At 41.8% G+C, this 27,555-nt stretch overlaps 1 protein-coding gene across 1 annotated transcript in view; it reads right to left on the reverse strand.

Moving 5' to 3' along the window:
- mdga2a (MAM domain containing glycosylphosphatidylinositol anchor 2a) overlaps positions 1-27,555 on the reverse strand; it is a 176,072-nt gene that overhangs the window by 44,953 nt on the left and 103,564 nt on the right. Inside the window, exons 8-10 of the mRNA XM_034150816.1 lie at positions 27,053-27,290; positions 16,445-16,738; positions 1,429-1,701 (exon numbers count right to left, since the gene is read on the reverse strand). Coding sequence (XP_034006707.1) covers positions 1,429-1,701; positions 16,445-16,738; positions 27,053-27,290 — 805 coding nt within the window. The remainder of the gene's footprint in view (positions 1-1,428; positions 1,702-16,444; positions 16,739-27,052; positions 27,291-27,555) is intronic.

A 27,555-nucleotide genomic window follows, 5' to 3' on the forward strand; every position in this document is an offset into this window, starting at 1 on the left:
AGGTCTGGGAGATTGAAACCTTGGCCTGCTGCGGTAACTCAACATGACCAAACAAATTCAGTCCTGTCATAACAACAGGACAAGGAGATGGACACATTCTGTTCCCGATGAAAAAAAGAACCATCTAAAATGAAAGGCAATGAAGGGCGTAAGTGTGCATTATCTGAAAGAACAGGTAAGAGACGGAGAAAAGAGCAGACGTGATTGACGTATCCCATTCAGATTGACTATCTTTGTTTCCTTTCTTTCACTCTTCTTTTAAAATTAATTGTCTATCACACACAGAGCCTGACAAGAACCGTTATATGTTTGAGGAAGCAATTTCAGCTGTCCAAAAAGTTCACGGTGAACATTCAAATTACCAGCTGGAGTGCATACTGAAGGAGTTTTTGAATTATGGTAATTGTATGATATGAAACTTTGAACAATTTGACGGCAACTTTGCAATCATGGCCTTTTATCTGTAACTCAGCACAGCAGGTGTGAAACTCGTGCATGGGGCTGTACGCAGAGCTAGGCTTTTAGGAGACATTTAAGGAGTTTTGAGTGTGGTGTGTTAAAAAATGGACAAAACAAAAGTGCAAGGAATGGATTTACCAGTTGTGGGCTCTAATATGAGGTGCGCATATTAGCATACGGGCTAGTTAAGCTAACTTCCCACAGAAATAACTCAGTGTTACATTCAAGGCGAGGAAATGTTACATAATACTTGTTGTAGGGTTAAAAGTTACTTGAAAAAATTCACAATAGCACATCTGCTGTGCAAAAGCCTACTGGATGCTACTATCAGAGTGCTAACAATAGTGTGTCTTTACTTATTTTCTGCAGCATCCCCTTCCAAACTAATTATCGGAGACAGCGTTACTTTCACCAAAAACATTGGTTAGTCCTCATCCTAAAAGCTTTTTCTCTGTAACATTAAATATGAACAATCAAGCTATGTCTGGCTTTTCAAAGTAGGAAAGGTAAGAAGCCAAGTGGGTTACGTCAGTATGAAATTGTAGACCACAGAAGATCTGCTCTATATTTAAAAAAATGTCTACGTAGATAATCAACTCATGAGGACACGCACCTCTAATTTCAGTATGTGAGAATGATAGCCTTTTTACAAGGTTCTTATTTAAAAAGTAGAAGAAAAATTGAATAGTCAACCAAAGACAGTGTTTTCAACTCATAGAGCTAATGTTAGCTCAATTAGCTAGCTAGCTGCAGCTGATAAAATCTGCTATATTCAGGCGGAAAAGTCTTCAATAACCGACTAGAATTGAGAAGCAGCTTTTGTCTAAAATCAAGGACTAATTGTTCAAGTAAGAAAATGTTCCACTTATATTATTATAAATAACATGTGTAGGGCCAGAAAGGTTAACAGGTTTAGCATCAGTATAAAGGTGCTTAGCAACTGGTCAATTGCTTAACACGTCTATTTACCTGTAACCTGGAAGGTGCATTTTCCTGCTCCCGCCTCGTTTATGACGTTACACGTGTACTCCCCCCACCCGTCTCGATTCAGGCTGCGGATGGTGTACTCCGTTTCGTCTCTCTGGGCGTCGAAGGCTCCAGCGTGGAGCAGCCGGTTCGACAGGAGCCACTCGAATCGCAGCACGCGGGAGGGGTGGGCTCGCAGCACCCTGCAGGTCATCACCACGGGCCGGCCCAGGCCCTGACGCATCTCCATGTAAACTGGCTCCACCGTGGGAGGGTCTGCGTGGGAGACATGAGGGGTCATATGAGTTCAGCTGACATTATAGAGACACAGTTCTTCAATGATGTTCCGGTGGAAATAGAGGAGAAAAGGCTTTTGTTAAAGAAAAAAAGGAGAGTGATCGAGACGGCCATACAAGGTCTCGAACCTCCAGAGAAATGTTTAGAGCGACAAATACCTGAAAGACAGAAAAGACATGATAGTTAGGAAGGATGATAAAAAAAACAAGATTATGCTTTGAAAAGTGTGTTCACAAAGGGAAGGTGAATATAACTGTAAATAAAAGACATGCTTTTTGTATTGCGACCAACAGATAATTAAAAATTGCACACACACACAGAAAGAAAGAGAAGTATTTACAAGGTCAGTCTAATATAGTTGTATGAATTAAAGTAGTGAGTTTGGGGAGGAAAAGGTGAGATTGAAGCGTATTGCAAGTAAACTTTAAACAATAGGCACCGCAAAGTTAATACACCTCAGCAATAAATAAAGACGAGTGGAAACTATTGTAGGGAGAGCAGCAACGGGTGCAGGAAATTGAATTCTTCAGAAAAATCATTGTTTGGAAGGAAATCAGTCACGCTTCACGGGAAAATTGTTAACAGGATGATGAAGTGCATCTAAAGCGTTCGAAAATTGAAAATTAATAACTTATTTGAGTATCTGACAGGCTTCACCTCTTCCACCACACAGACAACCAGGTGCTGAATTATTTAGCCAGGCGTCTGAGAGTGGAAGAACGGGCTGAATATGACCTGGATTTAAGTTTATATTCCCGTTTCCATATTTGAGCTTATCTTAAATGTGCAATACATTATGTGCACGGTGACAAAATGTGTGTTTGTATAGACAAAATGGGTTTAAGTGCTTGTGCATGCAAATGGTTATGAATAATTTCCCCATCTTAAGTATCTTTGCTCTTGCTCAGACGGATGCTTGACAAAAGTCACGGCCGCTCTTGAAAAACAACACTGAATGCTGAAGAGAAGAGACAGAATGACACAGAGAGACTTAATTGCCTGACATTTGCATATTTCCTGACATAATAAAGGAGAGGAGGGTAGCTATAACCAGGGCTGGGGATGTTACTTTTTAGGATGTAATATGTTACAGATCACTGATTACCTGATTAAACTGTAATCTGCAACATAATCTTCTACATTATTCACACACGGTAATATAATATAATTACAGAGCCTTCCCAAATTGAAAGGAATGCAATAAAAAGGAACAGTTTATTCAAATTTACAGCATATCATTTGATAACACTATTAATGATATTTTCTACGACGTAATCATTCTTTCTTTAATGTTGAATATGCTACTATTTGACAAGCCAAATCTTTTAAATAAATAAAATACCGTTTTTCAGTACTTTTTTCACACCTATTAAAGGTGCCCTATGATGCTCATTGTCAGGTTCATATTTGTATTTCGTGCCTCTACTGTGACATGTCTCCATGCTTTAATGTTCAAAAAGCTCTTTATTTTTCTCATACTGCCTGTGCTGCAGCACCTCTTTTCACCCTCTGTCTGAAACCAGAGCCCAGTCTGCTCTGATGTGATTGGTCAACCGTTTAGAGGTGTCCCGCCCCTTAGCAAATCACACACAATGTGTTAGATGATAGACAATAGAAGCGCGACTGTTACATAGTGATGTCATCATGTTACGGAAGTAAACAGAGGAGTCCAATGGAGGTGTTTCATGCAGGGGGGGGGGGGGGGGGGGCTCAACACACAACAGCAGGGGTATTCAACTAAAATTCAACGAGGTCCAGTTAGAGAAAATCTCCCCATGCAAAGGTCCAGAAAATCAAAATGTCTAACTTGCTTTATGAATTAATGTGATATATATTGAAGTAACTGTAGCTTTATCAACGTCTGCATGTAATCAACAACTGACTGCCAATCAAATAAAGAATTCTAAAACAACAATATTTATTGTCAATTAACATTGAACTATACAGATATACAGTAAAATACTGTGGATATGTGTAATGTTCCTCTCGGGCTGCATTTAAAAATTAAATAGAGAAAATAAATAATTGCTTTTGAAAATGTGTGCATCTTAAAAGTGCTTAATTTTAGATGAATAAAATAAAGTGTAGCAGCAGCTTGAGTTTCCCTTATTCTTTGTTAACCGTTTCACATCATGACTTAACAGTTTCAGCCGATTATAGAACAATATCAGTCTTTACACATCATAACAATTGAACAGTTTTACATTTTCTCTTTCTTTCCCTCTTATATTGCAGTCCCTCACTCAGTTTTTTTTGTTCAGTGCGAGAATTGAGCTTGAGCTTGTCCTGCCAGGAGTTTAAATCTGGGCTGAAATGGTGTCAGGGCCATTCTCATACACACATGCAGGTGCTCATTGGTTAGCCTCGGTTAGCCTGCCCTGGAACAATATTTAGTTTTAATTTGGATCCTGGTGGACTGATCATATTGGGCTCTGAGACTGCTTATTTTTTGTGACCTCAGTTCTGACTTGAGAGGGAATGTTTGGTCAAACACTTTGTGTTTTGTCTCATAGTGGCGTTTCACATTGGCACTTTTAATGAGCGCCACGGTCTCTGAACAAATGAGACACACTGGTTCTGTGCTCCCAGTGGGCAGGATGAACATGAATGAGTCCGTCCACTCAGGGTTAAAAGCTCTGTTCTCACTGTCCACTTTCCTCTTCTTGGGGAGCGCCATGTGTAATTATTTGTCTCTCCCTGTCTGCCACTAACACGCCTGTTCACTCTCCTCTCCGTCTTCTCTCCCTGTATCGCTAACTCTTCTCTTCACTCTCTCTCCTCTCCGCTTCTCTCTGCCGCTCTCTCATCTCTTCTTCTGTGTTTCTCTCCCTGTATCGCTCACTCTCGTCTCTTTCGCCCCCTGTCGGCGGCGGTTAAAATAGAATCGCCTCGTCAAAATTGAAATCCCCTATTAATGTAGGCCTATTGATTATAGGTCCGGGTCCGTCTGGGTCCGGGTCCGGATCCGGGCCGCGGTCCGCCTGCTACTGAACTATGCACTACAGGAAAGGGAAAATCCCTAAAAAGCATAATGGAGCCCCTTTAACTAACTTTCATTTCTGTTTTTCCGTTTATTACATCAGCATAGAGCCGAGCAGGTTATAGAGGCTAGTGAGGTGCCCTGGGAAACGTAGGCTGTAACACACTGTTTGCAAAAGTGTGATTTCACTTTCTTGCTTTGGATGCTAATTATCACAAAAAAACACAAACAAAAACCCAGAAATCAGGAGCTACAATGATTAATGGCACGCAGGATGAAAGAAAAAAGTAAACAAATATTCCAAGAGGTTGGACTGAAATAAGAAAAAGTTTGCCTCCTCCTTCTCCTGCTGCTGTTCACAAGGTGGAGAGTAAAGCAGCTTTCATCTCAGGTAAATGAAACAGCAATCAGTTCCTCCTTCAAATGAGCCTTGCCTGGGCTTTTACCCGCATCCGATTTCCTTTTTCTGACTCCAAGAGAAGGGTCTGAAGCTAACTGAGTGGCACTACACCAAATTGCAGTAAGTGCATTTCCATTGACACAAAAAGACAAATGAAGACAAGGATTGGGTCTGCTGAAAATTGAAAAGAAGAAGAAAACATTTCTTATATAACCAAAACATCTTTTTAAACACAGGCACATGCCTCATATCCCCTCTGTGCCTCTCCTGTGAAACAGCTGACCAGCGAACATGAGGAGAAAGGAGCGAAAAGGTCCTGTGTGATATTCCCTGAGCAGCGCTTGGCATGTTTAGTGTAGCAGCGAGGGCGAGGAGTTGCTGTAAGTCACCGGCTGAGGGAAAACCCTGTGCACTCGCTGAGATGTAATCCATCATCAGTCACTGGTGGATACTTTGACAGTAATGTGGAGAAAAACAACATTTAAGGAGCACGGAGGGCTTTCCCCCACGGTCCACACAGGCCGCCATCTACAGGGGACAGAACAAAGACCCGGGTATACATGGGGGAAATATGCATGTGTGTTTCTGAGCGTGTGTGGCAGGCAAAGGGGGATTTCTGTGTGCATGCGTGCACCTGCATTACTGAAATACCGCTTGACTGCTTTTCAATAAACTTCAACTTCAGTCAGAATGGGTTTCATTTTTCCATGCGCTTCAGGGGAGTGCATCAAGAAAAGGACAGGGAACTCCTTTAGGCAAGCCTGCAAGAGTCAATTGTGCTGTAGTGTGTGTGTGTGTGTGTGTGTGTGTGTGTTGTGTGTGTGTGTGTGTGTGTGTGTGTGTGTGTGTGTGTGTGTGTGTGTGTGTGTGTGTGTGTGTGTGTGTGTGTGTGGTGTGTGTGTGTGGTGTGTGTGTGTGTGTGTGTGTGTGTGGTGTGTGTGTGTGGGTGTGGTGTGTGTGTTGTGTGTGTGTGTCTGTGTGTGTCTGTGTGTGTGTGTGTGTGTGTGTGTGTGTGTGTGTGTCTGTGTGTGTCTGTGTGTGTGTGTGTGTGTGTGTGTGTGTGTGTGTGAGAGAGTGAGAGAGAGAGAGAGTGTGTGTCTGTCTGTCTGTCTTTTTTTTTTTTTTTTTTTTTTTTTAACCTTTATTTAACCAGATAAAAAACATTGAGATAAAATCTCATTTTCAATGCTGACCTGGCCAAGAAGGCAGCAACGTTACACATAACACATAACACAAACATATAAAATACAGAGAACATAAAGAAAACAAAAGACGAAAAAGCAGTCACTACATTGTGCACATTAGGACAATAAAAAAAGTACACTACTTGTTACTGCAAGAGCAGCTGGTGGTGAGGACTTCAGACAACTTCAATTTAAAACATGAAATAGAGACAAGTGCCCTCAGTTTAAGGCGTGATTGAAGGTCATTCCAAGACCAAGGACCATAATAAGAAAGACTCCTTTTTCCAGCCTCAGTCCGTACAGTAGGAACCTGGAACCGTATCCAGGCACTGGATCTGAGTTTGTAAGAGTCACAAACTGGAGCAAATCTGGCACATATGTAGAGTGGAAGCTTACCTAAAATGGCTTTATACATTAATAAAAACCAGTGCTGCATCCTACGCATAGTAAGTGAGGACCATCCAGTTAGGCTATACAAAGTGCAATGATGAGCCCTATAGGGTGCATTTGATATATAACGCAGTGCAGCATGGTAAAGTGGGTCAAGTTTGGCCAAAACAGTGGGACAGGCAAATCTATAAATGGTATCACCGTAGTCCAGCTGGGACAGGAATAAGCCAGAGACCAACCTTTTACGGGATGAAATTGAAAAACAACATTTAAATCTGAAAAGGAAGCCAAGAGTGAATTTCAATTTCTTTGTTAAAACTTCAATATGGTGTTTAAAGTTCAGATTACTGTCTGTGAGAGAGAGAGAGAGAGTGTGTATGTGTGTGTGTGTGTGTGTGTGTGTGTGTGTGTGTGTGCATTCACTCTTAGATGTTCTTTTGTTGTTTTTCTTTCATCCTGTTTTCGTCAAATAAAAAAAAGGGGGCTATGGCTTGACTGAGCTCACATATAAACCATTATTGAATATACTGTATATGCTGCAAACATTTTTTTGTGACTAGTTTGTTTCTACGTTCAAAAAACTGCTTCACACCCACTGTCGGAAATACATTTGCCTCACATATTATTGGATTATGCTGATGCATCCAAAACTGATCTCCAACCCCTCAACAAAGCATCCAATAATCTCTTTTAGTTTCTCTCTTGGATGTCACTACACGACTCATTACTGTTTAATGTATAGCTCACTAAAATGGCCTCCACTCAATACAAGAAGACATATTCACTGGCTGCAACTCTTATTTAAATGTATTCTATCAGCACTATCTACAACAGTTTTTAGTACCGTTATCCTCCATATATAATTTTAGGCTCTCCACACAATACTTTAACTCCACTCCCTCAGTATCCTAAACAGTTGGTACAATATATTTTAAGTTCAAAGCTCCTTCAGACTGGAATACATTGCCACCAAAGATACAAGGCCACTTCTTTTCAAATGTTCAAAAGTGCTTTGTCTTCTTTTTTTGTACAAAATACTAACTTTATATTTATGTATTGTTGTATTGCTGTATGTACAGTATTTGTTTATGGCCTTTCTGTGGGCACACAGTGGTTATGTCTGAATTTGTATCTGTCATTTGTGTGTTGTCTGTCGTTGTTTGGTTTGTTTTAGTTTTCTTGTAACTTTTCTGCTGTTTCTACTATATGTTAGGACCCCATTGAAAACGAGATGGTTCATCTCAAGGGGTTCATCTTAAATGAATACATTTCAATATAATATGGCTTACTACTCAGACCTTTGATTTATGTTCAAGTACTAATACAACAATATGAAAATCCTCCATGTAAAAGTCATGTATCCAAAATCCCTCTTAAATAGAACTACTAAAATGGTATCAGGAATCTGCACTTGAAAGGTACTCAGGGAAGTTCAGAGTAATGGTCCACTTATTTTTTATACATAAACTGGTATTCAAATAATTATCGTAAAAACAACTAAATGTCAACATGACGTGTCAATTATTTAACCAGGAGCCAACTACAACATTTCACAAACATGCTAAATTCAGAAAGTGTCCACAGCAGTTCCCTTAACAACAATCTGACAATTTTCTTTTACACTGTTATTAAATACACTTGATCTTCTTTACTGTACCACCTAACCTTAGGCTGACGTCAACAAAACATATATTTTTCATCTTCTCCTTCATAAGAAGATTGCATTACTTTTAATTTGAACATTCTGGACGAAGTGTTTCATTCCTTCAAAAGGCAAAGTGGAACGCTAGGCATGGCACTTGTTGAACTGATGGATTTAGCACAGTGTCAATTGAAATTATACTACAGGTAAACATTGAAGAAGTGATGCATTAGTATTAAAAAGGGAACAGGAGGATATTAGGTCACATTCACACCAGCCTTGTATAGTCCGGTTGAATCGAACTCTGGTGCGTTTACCCGCTTGGTGCGGTTTGTTTGGGTCGGTGTGAACGCAGTCCGAGACCTCTGACGTGAACTAAACAACCGGACTCTGGTCCGCCTAAAAAGAGGTGGTCTCGGACCGCTTGCAATTGAACTCGTAGTGTTTACGAGTCACAAGAACGTGGATGTCTTCAAAAATCTTTAGCGAAAGAGTGAAGCAGAATGAAGTGTCGTGTAAAGTGAAAATGCTCCGTCAACTGTAGCCTACATAAAAGTAAGAGCCACCTGTCGTCGGTGAAACGCCCCTCTTTACTGCACAACGTCTCTCATTATAATAAATATATAATATAATAAAGTGGACTTTGATTATGTTATAATGTTTTTTAACCCACGTCGTCTGATTATATAATCATATGTGCTGTCCACTAGAGTCTGTTGATGTGCTCTCCAGATTAACAGCAGCATGAAAATAACCTGCCGATGCTCCATGGCGGAGGCTCCGGTAGAAATTGCTGGGATTTGCGTTTTTACCCCCTTAATGTCTGACCAATGGTTGAACAGCATTTTCATGCACGTGACTTGTGTTTAAAGTTTATAGTCCGTTTGAGTTTTGTGAACGCAAACCGAACCTTCTGAAAAATGAAACAATGTAACAAACTGTCGTCTGGTGCGCACCAGAGAAGCGGACTATTAGGTGTGAATGCGACCATAGAAATAGAGACCTTGTTCCTTTGTTGATACATTAATGTATTCACTACCTATTGACTCGTCGGCTTAACTTGTGACATACCAGCGCTCCATTACGAAATATATCACGTTTTTCAAACCACAGTCTTCAGCATCAGCATGTGGGAGTATGAAAGAAATGAAGGCCTAGTTTTGTATGGAAGCGAAAGCGTTCTTGTGGGAGAATAACCTTTGTGGAACAACATCCTACAATATCAAGCCTTAAACACATTTAGTCAAACTGATATATACAGAATATATAATGATAACTCTGATTCCACTGATTTATAATGAATCCCTGTGTTGAATAATGTAGGAAACACTGCTCTGCATCAAGGATTCTTCCTTTCCTCACGCTACAGCCGCTGCAATCAAACAATGAACTTAAGCAGCGTCTGCATTACCATATTGTTATTAAAATGTAGGGGATAATTTATGAACTTAAATATACAATTAATGATAATCAATGTAGACTCCTCAGCGCCAGCAGAAGCCTGGTGATCCGCTAATAGGTTTAGCTCAGCCATTGACCGAGTTATGAATTATTCTGTCTAGGCCGTGAGCAGGCTTCTGTTTACAACCTACATACTCGCTGACCTTTTCTGGTGTGGATTTGATGCGGCTGATCAATTCAATATTGTTCCATAAAAAAGGGTTATTAAAATGTCATCCCCCAAATGCGGTGTGCGAGCCCTGCTGTAATGCGAAAGATTAATTTGCTGGCGTTAGGCTAATGTGAATCGCTCTAATATGATTCACATTAGAGCGGGCCTCAGGGGCCAGCATCGCAGGCCTTCCTGATGCAGAAAGGGAAATTAATTAAAAACAATAATCGTGTAATTCTACTCATTACTTTTGCTAAAACAGTAGCTCTTAATCCCGGTGTGACTTTTTGATGTATGTCAGATAGCAACTGCTCGCTCAGGGGGGCGATCGCTCGGTGGCATCAGGCAGGTGTCAGGGGCGAGGTGAGGAGGAACAGAAGGGAAGTATGGATAAAAGAAAGCCGTGCATCTGGGCTGGAGTAGAGCTTGATAACTCTCGCTCTGACAGACAGGGGTATCTAGGACAGGAGACCGCTCTATGCTTCCTATTTCTCCCTGTTTCTTCACTCTCACAAGCCCCTGGACCATGCCAAGTCAGTTTGACTAAGAACATTAGGGTGTCACAGCTTGGGATTTGGCGTTTGCAATTCTATTAGAGCGACGACTCTGGAGGCATTCGTCTTCCCTTCCCTCTACCTCTCCTCCTGGAGGCGCCTCCGCCAGCCAACAGATGCAGGTTTTTACATATCAAAGCTGTTGACTTGCCAGAGTCGTTCCTTCACGCCTCTAATGCTCTTTGCTTCAGAGGACTGTACCTTGGTCCCTTGATCAAGTTACTAAACGCGGCTTTGCACATGGCTCACCACCAAAGGCGGGTGGCTCACGCTGGGACCTGGAAATGCAGGCGAGAAAAGCATCTCAGGGGGATTGGCTTGTGCTTACGCACCAAGAGACAGGCCAAGAAAAAGAAGGGAGGGGGGCATACCGACACAGAGTACTGAGCAAACAACAAAAGCGGGGCCGAAGTGTGCTAATAAAGTAAATTCACAAGCTGGGAAAGACGAGCAAAGGTCTATGTATTTGGCAAACAATACAGGGCCAACAGTTGATGTGTACATGTGGTGGACATTTCCCCCGAAACACTGAAAACGTGTCATAGCAATCCAACAACTCTAGAAACAGATTGTTTGTGCTTTATACACTTGGGCTTTGAAGCATAGTATTAATAAGTAACAAGAGTCTGAAGAGGAACAGAATTGGCTCTGAAGTGAGAACACGGCAGAATGATTGATTTATCAATACAGAAGCCCGGATAAATCTCTTCATTAGGTGTTCTGCTTTGAAGATGATGGCGAACAGATGAAAGTGCCGCACGACATCAACAACTGTAGCGCAGGAAAGGTGCTTTATTTAAATAAAACCACATAATAAGAAGTAATTGGGTTCTCAGAAACAATCGGGTTGGAAGGAGGAGGCAGAATTATTAGGAGTGAATGGATGTGTGTCTTCCTATAACGCAAACGTATGCTGAAGCTGTTACATCTGAGAACAGATTACACCTCCTGAGGCATGTCTTCTTCATTTAAGTGTCACTAGCAACAGTCAGTATGTCTAATGGCGCATTTCCACTACAGCGCCGTTTTTGGATGCGTTTCCACTAGGCGTAGTTCCGGCTAGCGGGTACTTTTTCACAGTTTTTCTGGCTCTCCAAAATCGAGGTTCTTTCCGGGCCAACAACCGGGCTGAGTATGCTAAACTAGAGAGAGAATCGCTGGCAACTACAACAAAATGAACATATTTTACCGTGATTTAATTGTAATACACGTTTCAAAATGATGCCGAAGTAACAACATACTGATACCGGTTAGTAAAAACCATGAATTAATGCTTTGACAAGACGGCAGGCGAGAAACCTTTTAAAATGCGTGTTTTCTGAATGAAGATCGGCTAAGCTAACGTTGTATATGCTCCGACCGTCCACACTCACAACAACGGCCTATACAGACATGAATAAAGCAGCGACTGTATTCGCCATGACACAGACAGTCTGTGGTTTGTACTTGTTTAACTTTTGTCTAGTTTCTGAACATATATGAGGAGCTGTGAGCTCTGAGTGCTAACAGCTAACGGCTGATGTTGGTTTTGTGTTTCGCATTGAAGATGACGTCACGGCTCCGCCTACACTGCGTTACTATAGTTACTACCCCAGTTCCTAAACTGTAATGGAAACGCAGCATGAAGTGAGCCTGGCCTACCAAGGCCTAACTATACCGTACTAAGCCGTGCGAGGCCCTGCAGTGGAAATGCGCCATAAGTGACCTCTGTCCACTGTCACTGAGACAGGGAGGGCAGCAGCAGCAGCGTGTGAGAGGAGGTGACCTTCACTGCTTGGGTTACAGAGATGGAACATCTTGCTATAGAGCTTGTGATTGACCTCCACTCTAACACAGGGTCATGCACCTTTGTGGGAGTGACGCCTTTGCTTCTGGGAAAAACAGCTAAAGGTTTGTTTCTAAGCATTCACCATGTCCCTTTGGATTGATCTAGGCCATGAAAGTATGTGATGAATATAAAACTTGGATCTTTGAATTATTTTGCATTCATTGTACATTCAGTAGCCGGTGAGGGCCACCTGGGTTTATAGTCTGAAGGTCCTTTTCCTCCTCTGCTCTTTCATTCACTCTGTGATACCAGACAATGGGGCAGTTTGTGATTCAATGTACTGTCTGATTTATTTTATTCGTTCTTGTTATTCTTATTTCGATAACATCTCATCTGTGTTCTCTTCTTTTTGTTGCTTATGATCTCTGAGGAGGGACGTATTGACTAACCTCCTCCTCTCCTCGTGTTCCTATACCCAGATGTCCGTGATGTGGATGAGTTGCATCCCAGTTGCACCAAGGCTCCGTCATATTTCCAATATTTATCGATTTTGTTGACATTTCTTCGCTAAACAAGTACTGATTGCAGCTCCTTTATAAACAATGTAACTATACTTTGTGTGGGAATATACTAGTTTAATTTAATACAGCACAGCTTCTTTAATTCTTTGAATCTGTATTTCATGAATATTGAATATTAGCAGAATGCCATTGGATGTCTTCTCCTTCAGAGGAGACTTTGGAGGAAAACAGATATTTAGACAGATTTTTCACTTGACCATTTGTCGTTTTTGCCTTTTAAATACCTTTCTACACCTAAGGTGGAAATGTGTTGCAGTGTGCACCTTTCACCTACATTACCTGAGCAGTTTTATAATATATTGTACAGCATGAAGGTCTGCCAGAGTTGGAAGAATATGAGACACTAGTGATGCTAGGATTTACCTCCCACACAGCGCTGGGATCAGCTGGTCATTTTACTCTTATAAAAGTCACAGTGACTTGTCAGAATGTGTTTGGGTTTTTTAGTAAGATACTCTTCCTAAAATAGTTCCCTTATAAAAAAGGTGCACAGTTGCATGTAACAAACAGCTGTTGAAAAATGTCACCATATAAGCAGCCAGTGCAAAACATAGTTATCTAGCTGAGCTAATTTTAAAGGGGCCCTATTATGCTTTTGGGGGTTTTCCCTTTCCTGTAGTGTGTTATAGGTTTTTGTGCATGTAAATGGTCTGCAAAGGCACAACTCCTAAAGTTCCCTCCAGAGGGGATTTCTCTCCCACACACTCCCCTCCACCTTGCCTGAAACGCCTCCATTGTGACAACACTCACGCTCCTATTGGTTAGCATTCCAACACAATGTATGTGATAGGCTAAGGGGCAGGACATTTCTAAGCCGTTGACTAATCACAACAGAGCCGGCCAGCTAAAATATGAGAGCAGACTGGGCTCTGGTTTCAGACAGAGGGTAAAAAGAGGCAGAGTAGAGGCTAAAAATACAATTATGAAACCTGAAAATAAGCATATTAGGGCCCCTTTAACTAGTTAACACACAAAGTAAATTTGAGCCAACGATAGTCTCTTAATCACAATATCTAAGGTGGATGTGGTGATGTCACAACATATCTCCTAAAAGATGTAGATGTGTATTCCCAACTTCAAAACATGTATCAAAAAAAGGTCTGTGTGAACCGATCAGGACTGACACGATTGACTTGTATCTATTATTGGCATCGATAGCTAAGAGCATTGAGAGCCAAAAATGGAAATAAGACAAATAAAATAAAGTGGGTGGGCGACATTAGATCAATAAAGTTGATTTAAAAAGGTCAATATCAATTTAAATGCATAATCAAATATTATTTTTATGCCATGTTTAAAAAATAAGAGCATGCTTGTATTGAATTTTACACTTCACAGGTGCAAAGTGTGGGGAAAAAAAATAGATTCAATGCCTAAAGATAGCAAAGAGAGAGTCTTTGGTCACATGCCGGGTGAAACATGGGCACACTGGCTAAAATGGCGGCAGATGGTGCTGGAACGCCATAAGGGTTTAGGAAATTGGGGGTTCATTTTTGGATTTAATATGACGTCTTACAAAAGATAAACAATAAATTCAATATTTATGTCTCATGCCTAGCATCGTACTTATTACATATTGCTTTTTCCACTTAATAGTCCTAGATACTGTATAAATGTAATAATTATATTTGTTCATTAAGGCTTGAGGACATTTTATATGCTCCTTATGTTTTATGAGAATTCTCCTTCACTCAATTGGAAGAATTATTTTTATTTTGGGCTGTAAGTATCATCTTTTTTTGTCAGTGATTTGCAAAGGGAGCTTTGAAAGTAAAGCATCTGCGGATGCAGGGAGAACAAAAAGAAATACTTTTTTGCTTTAATACATGCTGAGTAATTGTCGCTGTAAAAGCTTCTGGACAGTTAGTGCTAATTTGCTTTTCACTGCTCTAATTGTGCTGCCTTGAGAAAAAAATGATACAGTACGTGCCCCCTGCTGGTTTCCAAACGGTAGGCAAATCACTGTGACCTATTGCTGCCTGTGGCATGAACTGCTCTCACTGCTGAGAGGGGGCAGAGGGGAGGGCAGCATCATCCATTCTTTTACTACATTTATAACTGAGGCATGGGTTAGTATGTGGATGTGTGTTAGTTCCTTTATTTTGACTAATGTTTAAAGAAACAAGGATTCAGTGTGAACATACAGCAGCATTTTTTACATTTAAAAAAGCCATTGACACTAATCTCTTTTTAATCTACACAACAATGTGTTTCTAATTAATGAAGGCCATCCAAAAAGTCCAGAGCCTTTGTTTACTTTTGGAGTCAGTACTGGTGCGTAGCAAACCACTAACCTTTGATATGAGCTGTCACTGCTGCATAATCATAATCAATTCGGCCAAAAATGTAACACAGTCTTCTTCAAAGCACATCAAAACTTCATTAATACTCTTAACGCAGCCCAGTGGGTTACAACTAAGCTGAAACGTGAACATCATAGCAAAGAGTAACATAAAAAGTGTTGTAAAAAATTAAGGCAGTCATGGGCTAATCCTCGCCAGAAAGAACAGCATGGGGGCCGCTCTTGTTCTTCTTCAATCAAAATATTGGTCGTGGGTGTGTCGAGTTCATCTTGAATCAAAACCTAGTTTGAGCTGCGGCCAAAATTCAGTTTTATTGTTCACACTTCAAAATCTGTTGAAATATTTTATGCATTCCGACGTTTGGCAAGTCCACTGGGGGCGGAGATTTAAAACATGGTCGTCAGCATAGAGCTTGTTAATTTCTACGCATGTCAGAGTAGTTTAAAACGGACACACTGTTGCACAGGTTCTTTCTAGATTACGGTTAGTTCAGAAGGAAGAATGTACGGATTAACTAAGTAGGCCATGAGCAAAACAATGAAACTGTGGCTATGAGACTTTTTCTGTTTCCTATAATCACTTGCCAGTGATTGGTAGCACCCTACATAGATCGCTTTAATTTCCTTCCTATCCTTCTTCTGTTCGTTTTTTCCGGCGGAGAGAAACATCCCAAGCTCTTGAATGAGTGAAAACGCTTTGAATCCCTGATGTTCATTCGAAATATTCCAATTCAAATCTCCATAAATGAATAGAGAATGAATAGTAGTGGGAATAAATTAGCCACTCGCTAATTAGCCGTTAAGCCATCTTTGAATGTGACATTTTAAGAAAAGGAAGAGGTTTCAGAATGAGCGACAGTAGTGGGGGGTCTAAGGCCCCGGGGATATCGCACACACTCTTTGGTTCTTCTCCAACTTGAGCATCAAAAGAGACACACACACCACACACACACACAAACATGCAAAGACCCTAATAAGTGTGGACATCTGTAACTAGGGCTTTTGACCTCAGTTAATAATAGTTCGCCACAGTTCACAGTCAGCAGATAAAGTCCCCCCCCATTAATGTAAGAGGTGGAGTCAGAGCTGTTTCCTCTCAGACCCGGCTGAGGACACCAGGGGACTGGACTAATTGTACAGCCTTCAGAAGAAAATTGGATGGGCGTGGAAGGAGAGAAATGTAGGCATGTTCAGTTTTGGTCACACTGGACCAGGATTAATTACACTGCGAACACAGAAAATACATCAGAGAAACATTCGACGCACCTAGATAATCACATACACTACACATACAGTTTCATTTACTCACATTGTACGATCAGCTCCACCTCGGCCTCCCGGGGCTTCACGTTGAACCCGTTATACTGGCTGGTCTGGCAGCGGTACGAGCCCGTCATCTCCCTGGAAACATTGACAATCCGCAGCACGCCGTCATAGCTCTCCATCTGCATGCTGCCGTCCGGCATTGGCACCTCCTTGTCGGCTCTCGACCACAAGATGATGGGTTTGGGCTTTCCTGAAACAAGGCACTCCAGCTCCACTGTGTCACCCTCGCGGGTCACCAGGGGGGACTTGCCCCGAGGGACTGTCAGGTTGGGGGGAACTAAGAAAGAGAAAAACAGAGGAGGGACTGATATGGGGCTCTAGAAAGTCAGCAGGCGGGGTAAGAGGAAATCGTCGACTGGGGGAGGGGTCGTGTGGAGGGCATGGAGGGGGGAAGCGAATGAGCATCCAACAAGTTGCAATGGCAATGAATATCAGCAACATACACAGCTTATATGGAAGGACCATGCAGATATTAGCAGCGGTAATGGCTAATGGCTGGAACTGAACGATCTGACCATGTACCAGAAGTAAAACCATCATGGGGGGCAGCAGTGAGGAAGTTCAATGCAAATCAAGCAATGGCAAACAATGAACAATGCAATGAAGAGCGGACAAGCAAGTACACTTTGTGACCATGATGGTCAAAGAAAATGAAAAACAAATGCTCTTTTTTGGACCAATCATTTATAGATATTAGGAACTCAGGAACTGTGAGCCCTTGTTTGCTTTTCCACTCTAGCTGAAGAACTGTATAGAAACTATACAAATAAGAAGAAACTATAGCTGAAATGTGGGACTTTAAGAGGGATGGATTAATTGACAGGACTTAAAAGAAAATCTTAGGAAAGTATGTTATTTGTCCTTGGTTTAATCAGTAATTTTGGCCACAGTCACACACATTTTCTGCAGTCTCCCCCATGGTTTTCTGGCAACCTCACGGTGACCAAAAACTCCAGGTAGTCTCTGACTGTGGCCAAGATTATAAATCAAAACTGTTGATTATATGCTTCACTTTCAACAGAGACAGTCTCTCCCTGCTTCCAGTCCAGTATGAGAAGCTAAGATAACTGCCACCCGTTTCAACTCCTTTGATTTTCTTCCTATCTTTACTTGTTTCATCTGCGCTCTCAGCTCTCTCTTGCCTTTTTTTGGATTAGTTGGTAAACATGGCAATATAAGTTTGTCTTTCACATCGATAAATGACCCCTTGGCCTAGTATTGATCCTAGTGGCACCTTGTACTTGCTTACGGTAGGAATGAAGGTTTGCAGAAGTCTTATTATGTTTGACCAATCCGTGAGGTTCAGCACTGTGAACTCCCACCCTAAAGTTCCTGGGCCAGACTCACAGCAGGCAGTGTTTTGTCACCAGGGACTACGGCAGAAGAACTTAATGTATTCTCAGATTCCTCCGATCGATTTCAAAGTAAGGTTTCTGCAATAGTTCCTAGTCCCTTGGAAAAGTTCTTGCAGTAGAAAAGAGGCTATAAATCGCTGATGTGAAGCTTAAAGTATCCAACTACAAACACACTTTATGTACTCTACATCTGCCTAAGCAAGGCATTGCCCTTCCAAGATGCCATCAACATCATCGTCAACATTGCCATTCTCATCAGCAGTACAGTATTATCATCATCCTTGTCACATTTCCATCATAATGTTCATCATCACAGTGCTTTCTCATCCCAGTACTATTTCCAGGATGGATTTTGCCATCGTGATTACAACATTCATAATTCTTATCACCATCATTACCATCGCTCTCTGCAGCTTTTTACTTCTCCGCCCGCCTCCTCGTGCAGCTACTCAATCTCATCACAGCATCATATATTTCAGAGTTTACAACAGAACACTCCCAAAGGTGATAGAGCGTTATTGCTGTCCGTGTTAGAAAATATGACCCAATAAATAGTTTGCCTTTGTTTAACGGACACTAAGAGCCTTGGCTGAAAGGAACAATGAATAATAAAATAAGTGCGTACTGTAGTGGCAAATTGCTGGACACATTTGCAGGTTTCAGTGAATGTGTGTGTGTGTGTGTGTGTGTATATCTATGTATTCTCACTTTGGAAAGCAGGAAAACTAGCAGGTTGGACTAGGCAGTCTGGTTCCTCATCAAGAAAGCTAGCCAAGTACATTTGTTTAATTAGCAAACCTGGCAAAGTACACTGGCTCATAGAGTGCGCTCTCTCTGTGTGTGTGTGTGTGTGTGTGTGTGTGTGTGTGTGTGTGTGTGTGTGTGTGTGTGTGTGTGTGTGTGTATATGTCTGTGTTCATGTGTCTTTGTGCAAGTCAAAACCATCGGATGACTCCAAGTCAATTTTGTAGAAGTGCTCCCAAGAATAGTTTACAGCGAGCAATTCGAGGAGTAAAAATCTTCCCAGCAATGATGAAACCGTGTCATGCTTCCCTGATGATTTTCGAAGCACTGCCATTCTGCCCAAACAATGCTGCAGCTGGAATGAAGTCAAGCAACGATGAAGTTTTATAGTGATGAAATCGCTAGCAATTTCCAGAAAACGAAACAGAGTCCAGCTATAGTTCTTTTAACCCCATATCTGTCTCGGTGAGAGGTAACAATATAACTGCTACTTCAACTTTGCAACCGCCAGTTATCTCTTTTGTCCTCAAGGTGTCTCAAAAAGTATTTACTCAAAATGCTGGAACAGCCGTATGCGAAACTAGATGTGAATTGTAGATTATGAACTAATACAAAAAAACATTCTAAGGTTGTGCTTAAACCATCCTGACTCAAGATCAAAATATAGAAACTCAGAATAAGAATTTATTTAGACATTTGGAAAAGTCTCTGAATAAGGCAACAATTCACATAATCGTCTCTTATTGAATTATTTGTACTTTCCTTAGGGCAATGGAAATTATCTGTAAGCACAACAACAGCACCCTATTAGTTAAAATAGCAAATGTGTTAACATACAGAGATGTTTTAATGAAGATACGGACCAGTTAGCATTCATTTGGAGGCGCGTTTCTGGCTAAATAAAGAATATAAGTTCAAAATGAATTCCCCTTTTAGCTCTGTTTTGGTCTTCACCAACTCCAATAGTAATTCTGAATAAGATCTTTTGCTTCTACTAAAGCTGAAAGGAACTGTATTCGGGTGATAATAACTGGTGATAAAGTCTTCATGATGGACACTCTTTCATTCACATGTAGCGATTTTATCCACTGTTAATGTTTAGATATTGTTCATAGCAGCGTTAAACCAATTCTACTGTACATGGGAAATACTTTTGCAGATGAATAGGCCTGTAATGCTGTTTGGCTTTACACAAACATACATAAACATGTTGGTGTCATTAGCCTGGGATAATGAACACTGGTCATTCACAGATAACTCTTGGCAATGATGTTTGGCACCAACCGAGCAGCAAAAATGATCTTCCGCAGAGACAATGACAGCAGACACTCATTTCACTCTCACACTCGCTGATTGGTATTCGCACAATGTCTGGACTGAGGCAGCCAGGTGTCAAGAGCTGACATATTTCTTTCCACAGCATATTTTCTCCACTTTTCCGAACGTATCCTTGGGTCCAAACAGTGAAGCAGCGAAATGACAGAGTCAGGAAAAGGGGGGGTTCAGCAAGCATCCATTAGAGGGTGGAGGAGAGGTGTATTCACTGAGTTGCCATCATTACACCTGGCTTCTCCACAGCCCAGATTAGACAGGCAATTACAGTTTTCTGCCTATTGGGTTTGGCAGCACACATACTGGCCATCAGCTGCCATTGTCTCTCTCCCCAGCATCACGGAAACACAAACAGACATACATGCACAGAGACAGTTGCTCATCTCTTTTTTTGCTACCAAGTAAAGACTGTGCCTTTGTGAGTGAGACTGACCACCGAGAGGCTCAGTGCGGCACATAGCCTGGTCTTCACTGTGCTCTCATTGTGCCAAAGCCCTCCAAATGCCACCGATGCCTGCAGGGCATGCCCGCTGTGTGCGTATGCTTGTGCAGCGCGCGCTTAGGTGGTTTTATGTCTCTGCATGTGCATAGCCGAGTGTTTCTCTTTCCGCCCACGGCTGACCCCATGCTGTGATCCCGCCTCAGTTCCTCAATGGGATGCTTCTCGTTGTCGTTGCAGCCTGAAAACACTGTCTGTTTTTGTACTTTGTGTGGCTAAATTGGGACTGGACCCCCTTGTTTGGCCTCAGCAGGGCAGCACATCTCCAGGGCCTCGGCTGGAATGATGTGGAGGGAGTGGAGGGACTGATTGCTGAAAAGCTTTCAGCGGGATCCAGCAGCGGCGCGGCAGACAGAGCCCAATGTGAGCCGACGTGAGAATATGCGACACTTTGCATTTTCTTACATTGACGGGAGCCAGTGGTGCCCATTGACGTCTTTGAAAATAAGTTCCGGCTGCCCCCTTTTTTGGGTTTAGTGCTGTGACATCACTCCCTGTCACCATGGCAACATAGCGCTCTCTAAAACTGCAAGTCCTGCAGAATGTGTTTCTGTATTTGTGAGTGTGTGTGTGTTTGGACAGCTTGAGGCCAATGAGTTGGTCACAATGTGACAGGGCTCTCTGCTCCTCTGATTCCGGGGCCCCTGGGGACAGAGACGAGTCTCAGAGGTCCACTGTGGACACGTTTGAGAATATGTGAGGGTGGTACAGTGGAGCTGCATATAAATACTGAGTTGCTGAAGTCTAATAAATAACCACCGATGTGTTAAAATTGGCTTAGTGCATTGATAAACTGCAGCGACACACTACTGACCAAACATATTACTGTGTGTGTGTGTGTTATTTTCTAGCTCCCCTGATATCCTACAACTTACCTTGCGATCAATCACCCTAACCCCTCATGAATTCATGTGGCGGAGATTGTAGAACAGCCGGCTTTCCACACAAAAGCACTCATGGGTTACAGTTTGATTTGTGGCCACACATACACTCTTCTTTTTTTTTTACATTTACCCCACAGGTGAGAGTCAAAGGAAGGCCCAATTCCCAGTTTAGAAAGACACAAACCCGATGTACCGCCATTTCTCTGCTGCCAAGTAGTGAACAACTGCCTGAAAAGGACCAGAGTTTATGTACATGGCTCAGGGGGGTTTGACAGTAGTTAATGAGGGAGGATAGAGGGTTTTCTACTCATGTTTCCCTCCCAGGTTTTTTCCAGCTGGACAGGGAGGTGATTTCCCAGATGGCCACCTCCATAAAGCATGACTTCAGGTGGTGCATTCAAGGCTTAACGCATTACACTGGGAATAATGTGCTCTAGTCTTATTAACATATTTTATGTACTCACATCAAAGTGGAAACAGTCCTACTGTACGATAACTACCGCTATACTGCCATTAAGGTATTTGTGATTACAGACAACAGTGTGTTTTACATTGACACGTTTCCCCAGCAACACCACAGATGTCGTGCTGAAAAAATGCTGCCAGGTGGTTATATGCCTATCCTTCTGGATGTGGCATGACCGTGGCATCAACAGTTGTCATATGGCAAACATCTCAGGACAGCATCCCAGCTTTGGGACATCTGTTCGGCCCCTTCATCCCAGTTCACAGCTCACTGGGCCTGTTTCTGGACCCCCGATGGCTTGTTCATCCAAAACTGGAAAACACTGCTCCAAGATGATATTATTTTTTAGCTCAGTTTGCCGTTCTTAACCTAATTTAGCATTTGAGAGTGATCAGAGACATTTTATTTGAGGTTTTAAGGTGTGATTGCAAAAATGCAGTACTTTTCTCATTATCTTTCTGCTTTTTATATGCTTCAATTAATGGATTGGATCATCTTTTCAATGTTGAGGGGATAGATAGTGATGTCCTATTCACTGTGTTTCAGGAAAACTCATTATGGACTAATATGCCACCGAACTGACCATTTGCTGCCCTGATCAGTGATTATTCCATTGATAGCTTGAGGGAAATCTAGACACAACAACCCTGTCAAACTCTGGATTTATATGCATGTTCAGGCATATGTAGTTAGATAGATATTCTACACTTTGAAAACAATTCAAAGTTGGTGTCTTTTTTAACCTCTGTAGCAAAACTGTAAGGAATGAATCAATTCATTCGAACATTTGATTTTTTGGGAAGTGTACACTCCAGCAACGACAACTCAACCTGAGACACACACCAACAAAAATAATAATTCTTGTTTGTCTCCAAATGTACCCCAAAAAGATGCTGTAGAAACTGATTCCTGCTTTAGACGGAAACGCAGAAAAGTCAACTGCGAGAGCAAGTGCTGGCTAAATAAATAAGCGAGCTACAAGCTGACACAATCAGGAACATATGTCATTTCAGTGGTTGCTAAATGAGAAGCCTGCTTTTGTCTCCCTCAGTGTGAAATCAAGGACCCATTGTTTCAGAAATTGCTCAGAATGCTGAGTTTAAAATCTGCCTCTGTTTTTCTTTAAGTGCATGCATGCCGTGCATAGCAACAGTAACTAAGGAGGCAGGGATTAGCTTTAAGTGTGTATACCGCCAATTGCTGGACCAGCTGGATTTCCTACTGAACACAAAAACACATTTTCAAAAAGCAATAAAAGAAAATGACCATGTGACTGACATCAACAAAGAACCACCGTTTGTGAAAACTACATGAGTATAAAGCATGGAGGGAAAAAAAAGGCAGCAAACAATTTGTTTTCCACCCACTGTGACCAGACAGCAGTTGAACCTTTGCACCCCGTAGGTGAGTCAGGATGCAGTCCAGGTTTCTCTTTATCGGGGTCAGAGAGTTTGCAACAGAAGCAAGCCCGGCCAGCAGCCAGCGGCCATACTGTCCCTATTAAACTCAAATGTTGCATGGTCACTGGAGTGATGGCAGCTCATGACGAATCAGAGTCAAACAGACAACAGGACATTTGAAAGGAGGATACACAGAGACGAGCCGGCCTGCAGCCAGCTTCCTATGACTCAAACTCATACCAGGAAAAAAATAAATAAACGACTTTGTGTTTATTAAACTGGCTCATTTTTAATTAACTGAGCACTTAATTGATTTGCTTAATTCATTAACTGCAGTGATTCTTTAGATTGACAGAAACACTGGGGGGTGCCAGGATCTCAGGTGTGAGCGGGATGCTAATTGAGGGACTCATCACGGGAGGATTTATCTCACAAGAAGAGAGCGTTGACTTTCACTCCTAATACTTACTTTGTGAACGTCAATCAGACTGAGGATGAGCGGCTGCCCAGTGCTGATGCTACGCTGCACCGACAGACCGCTTCTCGCTGCAGTTGTGTTGTTTCCTGGACGCCAGGTTCCGTAGAATCACGTGTTTGAAGTAATTAGAGCTGCAATAAGCGGGTATCGGCTTTAAATGTCAAGAATCCAACCGTAATCATTGTAGATGCTATTAAAGATGTTTTCTCTAATGTGGTCCCAATGGTGGCTCCAATCCAAAGTCACATAACCATAGAATGGCAATTATTATCTCACAATAATCCAGCAAGACACACCCACTATACAACACACATTGAACATGCAGACTAATGATGAGAGGATTAATAAGATAGTATCTATCCAACTAAGTTAGAAGTCTCATAACTCTTTTCAGTTGATCCTGTGTCATGCTGTTCTTAATCCTGAGAGTATCCAATGGGGAGGTCGGTGTCCTTGTTTCCAGACCACGCTCATAAATAAGTATTAGCCTCGACGAGCAAAGAAGTTGCATATTTAATAAACGTGCCATGATAGTAAATGTGAGCCCTGTTTTGCAAAAAAGTGGAATAATGCAGGCTGTTGGAATCTGAGTTGAAAGAATGGAACGTGATAAATATTCTCTTTTATAAAAGCGGTGCCGTCGGCCGGGGCTAAATCCGGGTTTGGAATCTGGAACCGGAGCCAAAGCTGGAACAGCCAGCGAGCTCCAAAGTGTTCAGACGAGAAACACTTTAGGCTCAATCGCTTTCCAGCCACTATCCCAGCACGAAAAACCCTGGCAGACCTGCAGTGTAATCTCCTCTAAACGCTTTTATTAAGACTTCTAATTGAGGCTCGGGCTCTCTCCCTTCAGGAAAACAGGCAGAGGAACAACAACAACAGGGCTTATTCACCCCAAAACACGCTGCAGGCGTATGGCGAGGCACAGGCACAAGACGCTTTGGTTCACAACAGCTATACTGTGGCGCTCAGTGAAGACACTGCTCCGATTCAATCTCAACCTGACGGAAAGAAGCGCCTCACATGACAGAACTTCTCCAGGAAAAACAACCCAGTGAAGCGATAGGTATTGTTAATGGAAGCGCACAATTCAATATATTATTTCCAATGAGGAGGAACAGCTTGAAGACAATGCAACACTTTCATAATATTTCACACAAACACATCTGACTGGAACAATGAACGCTTAAGAAGCACTCACATTCAAGCCTTAAGGAAACCTTTCATTTCACATGATCACAAAAGTCATTTTCCTCGGTAATTTCCTCAGTCAGACACCATTTTTGTTTCACATTAAAGGTTCTGTGTTAATGCAACTCCATCGCCTTGGCACTCCAAAAGAAGAGACTGCACTACTTAAAAGATAATGAGGAAACAATCTTGGCAGGTGCGATTGATCCCACTGTTTTATAGCGCAGGGATTATCAAAGGATTATCTCACAATAATTATGCGCCCAAGGTCGACACACTGCTTTCATGTTCGCGCTGTGAGAGGCAGAGAGGTGTGTGCACGGAAGGAAAACAAGACGTGAGAGGAGGTAAAGGTGCGTGTGTTTGTGCGTGGTAAACGTGGAATAAAGATTGCGATGAACCCAATTGCAAATATCACACCCAAAAGTAATTTATCAGGTACAAACACACGAACGTGAAAACCAATTCATCTCCAATCTAGTGGCAACAACACACGGAATATCTGAGATTCCCAAATGTGGCACACTGGGTCAATTGGGTCCCATCCTATTGCTATGGACGATGAAGTAATTACTTGTGACACCCAAGCATTACCACCGCCGTTTGATTGACTTTACAATGGAAATGACCGATAAAGACCACGATTCCTGTCATATTACATGAGTTTCTTTTACAATCATTATCGCAGAGCCTCCAGGAAGAGAGTACGCGCAGAACAAATGGTTAACAGTACCCAATGTGCTATGTAGCAATCATCTACTGTAAGTCAGGCTCTTTTGTTGCCTGTGAAGCTGGTTTCTTTCTTATGACATCTGACATTGATTGATGCTAAAACAATGGAAAGGAAAATGGATGTTTGAAAGCAGATTTTGTCCTTTGATTAAACTGTTAAAGATTGAATGATTTCTTTAAACACCTACGCCTTGTCTTCTTTTTGGAACAAGTGATGTAATGTCGACAAGACACGATGAACAGCTGCTGGAACACTGTTCTCTTTCTATGAGACTACTCAACATGCCACGATTGAAGCTATAATGATGCAGCTCAGTAGACAAGGTGGACTGGTATGGTGTGTTATTAACATGCCGCGTACATGTATACAAAACGTTAGTCGGAACAGTGGTGGAGGCAGCCAATTAGATGGGAGGACAATGGATGTTTAGTCTCTGATTAGTCGGACGGATGGATTCAGATTTGGTTCAAAGGAAGTCCAATCGACCATTAATTGTTGGGTGCTGTGAGTAGGAATTAGAGTAGAACAGGCTTAGGCATGGGACAGATTACTGGAATTTAGTGAGGCAGTGAACAGCAGTCAAAACATATAAGCGTTCTTATCCTGTGCAGACAGTGATTGAAAGGGTCTGTTCATCCAAATCACACACTCAGTATCTTGTCTCTTTATCTTTTCAAAGGCGGATACGTTTTGCTTGTGCTACTTAAGCAAGAAATATATATATTTATAAAAAAAGAAAAGACCATTAAATTCCCTCTAAAATAACCTAAAACATCTTAAATTGCAACTTTTAAATTCTGTTAATACAATAGATAATGCTACATTTCCTCCATTGTTTAGGTAACACATTCTAAAGGATTTGGATGAACTGACCAATTTAGGAAAACAAAAACATCCTACAAGCTAGTCTTATTTCACATTTTTGCTACCATTCCTATATTTTAAAAACCAACTTAGGCTGCTCAAATCTGGGAACATGGCAACTCTACTTGAAACATCAGGTTGATTTGACATGTTACAATCATTTTTAAGTTCAAGTTTAACTTTATAAACTACTTACCTAGCGCTAAAGCAAGCTATATCATTTATTCTACTTGTAATTAGAAAGTGTATAGCAAGTTTAACTTTGAACTACTGGACTTATCGTTGTCGTAAAAATTTGATTTACAATGCAATGGATACAGTTTAAAATCCTTAGTTTTAACAAAGAAAAAAGGTTAGCTGGAAACCATTGGAATAATAAACTGATAGGATTGATAGCAAAAACAAAACTAAATTAGACTTTCTGTTTGATTTAGTTTCCTTTAAAAAGCTGACGTCCCACAGTGTAAGAAACACTGCCTGATTTTTTTAATCTCTCCTTCGTCATTTGACATTTTCAATCTTGCATGATCTTCTAAAGCATGTGTGTATGACTAAATTAGCTTCGAGATGTGTGTAAATGTGTCAGAGGTGTTGAGGGGTGGGGTGTGTAGATGCGTCACTGACACAAAGGGGTGTGAGGCTCACCAGTTGTGGAGGAGATGTTGACGTCAATGCTGATCTCAGGGATGCCTCCGCCCTTCAGCGCCGCCACGCAGGTGTAGGTGCCGAAGTCGGTGAACTTGAGGTCTATGATGTCCAGGTTGGTGGTCCCGGGGGAGATGTCGGGGTCCGTCTGGGTGATGACCATACGCTCCGAGCTCCGCAGGCCACGGCCATTCTTCAGCCAGCTAAAGGTCAGCTCCTCTGGTGGGGTCGCCTCCACCTGGGACATTCAGCATGACGTCATTTATGCTGCACTGATGAGTTACTCACTATGACTTCATGCATGTGGCTGTTTATTTGACATGGTCCAACTGCAGAGCTCAGGGCAGGGGTGTCCAAACTTTTTTCACCGAGGGCCACATACAGAAAAATATACCAAGGAGTGGGCCATTCGCTAGAGGTGAGGTATATTGCCTCATAAGTTAAGTTGTAAGGTAGAAAAATCAATCAAATGTAGGTAAATGATGCTTGATACTTGAAAATGC

Source organism: Trematomus bernacchii, unplaced genomic scaffold (genome assembly GCF_902827165.1).
Source record: "Trematomus bernacchii unplaced genomic scaffold, fTreBer1.1, whole genome shotgun sequence".
Taxonomy (NCBI): Eukaryota; Metazoa; Chordata; class Actinopteri; order Perciformes; family Nototheniidae; genus Trematomus; species Trematomus bernacchii.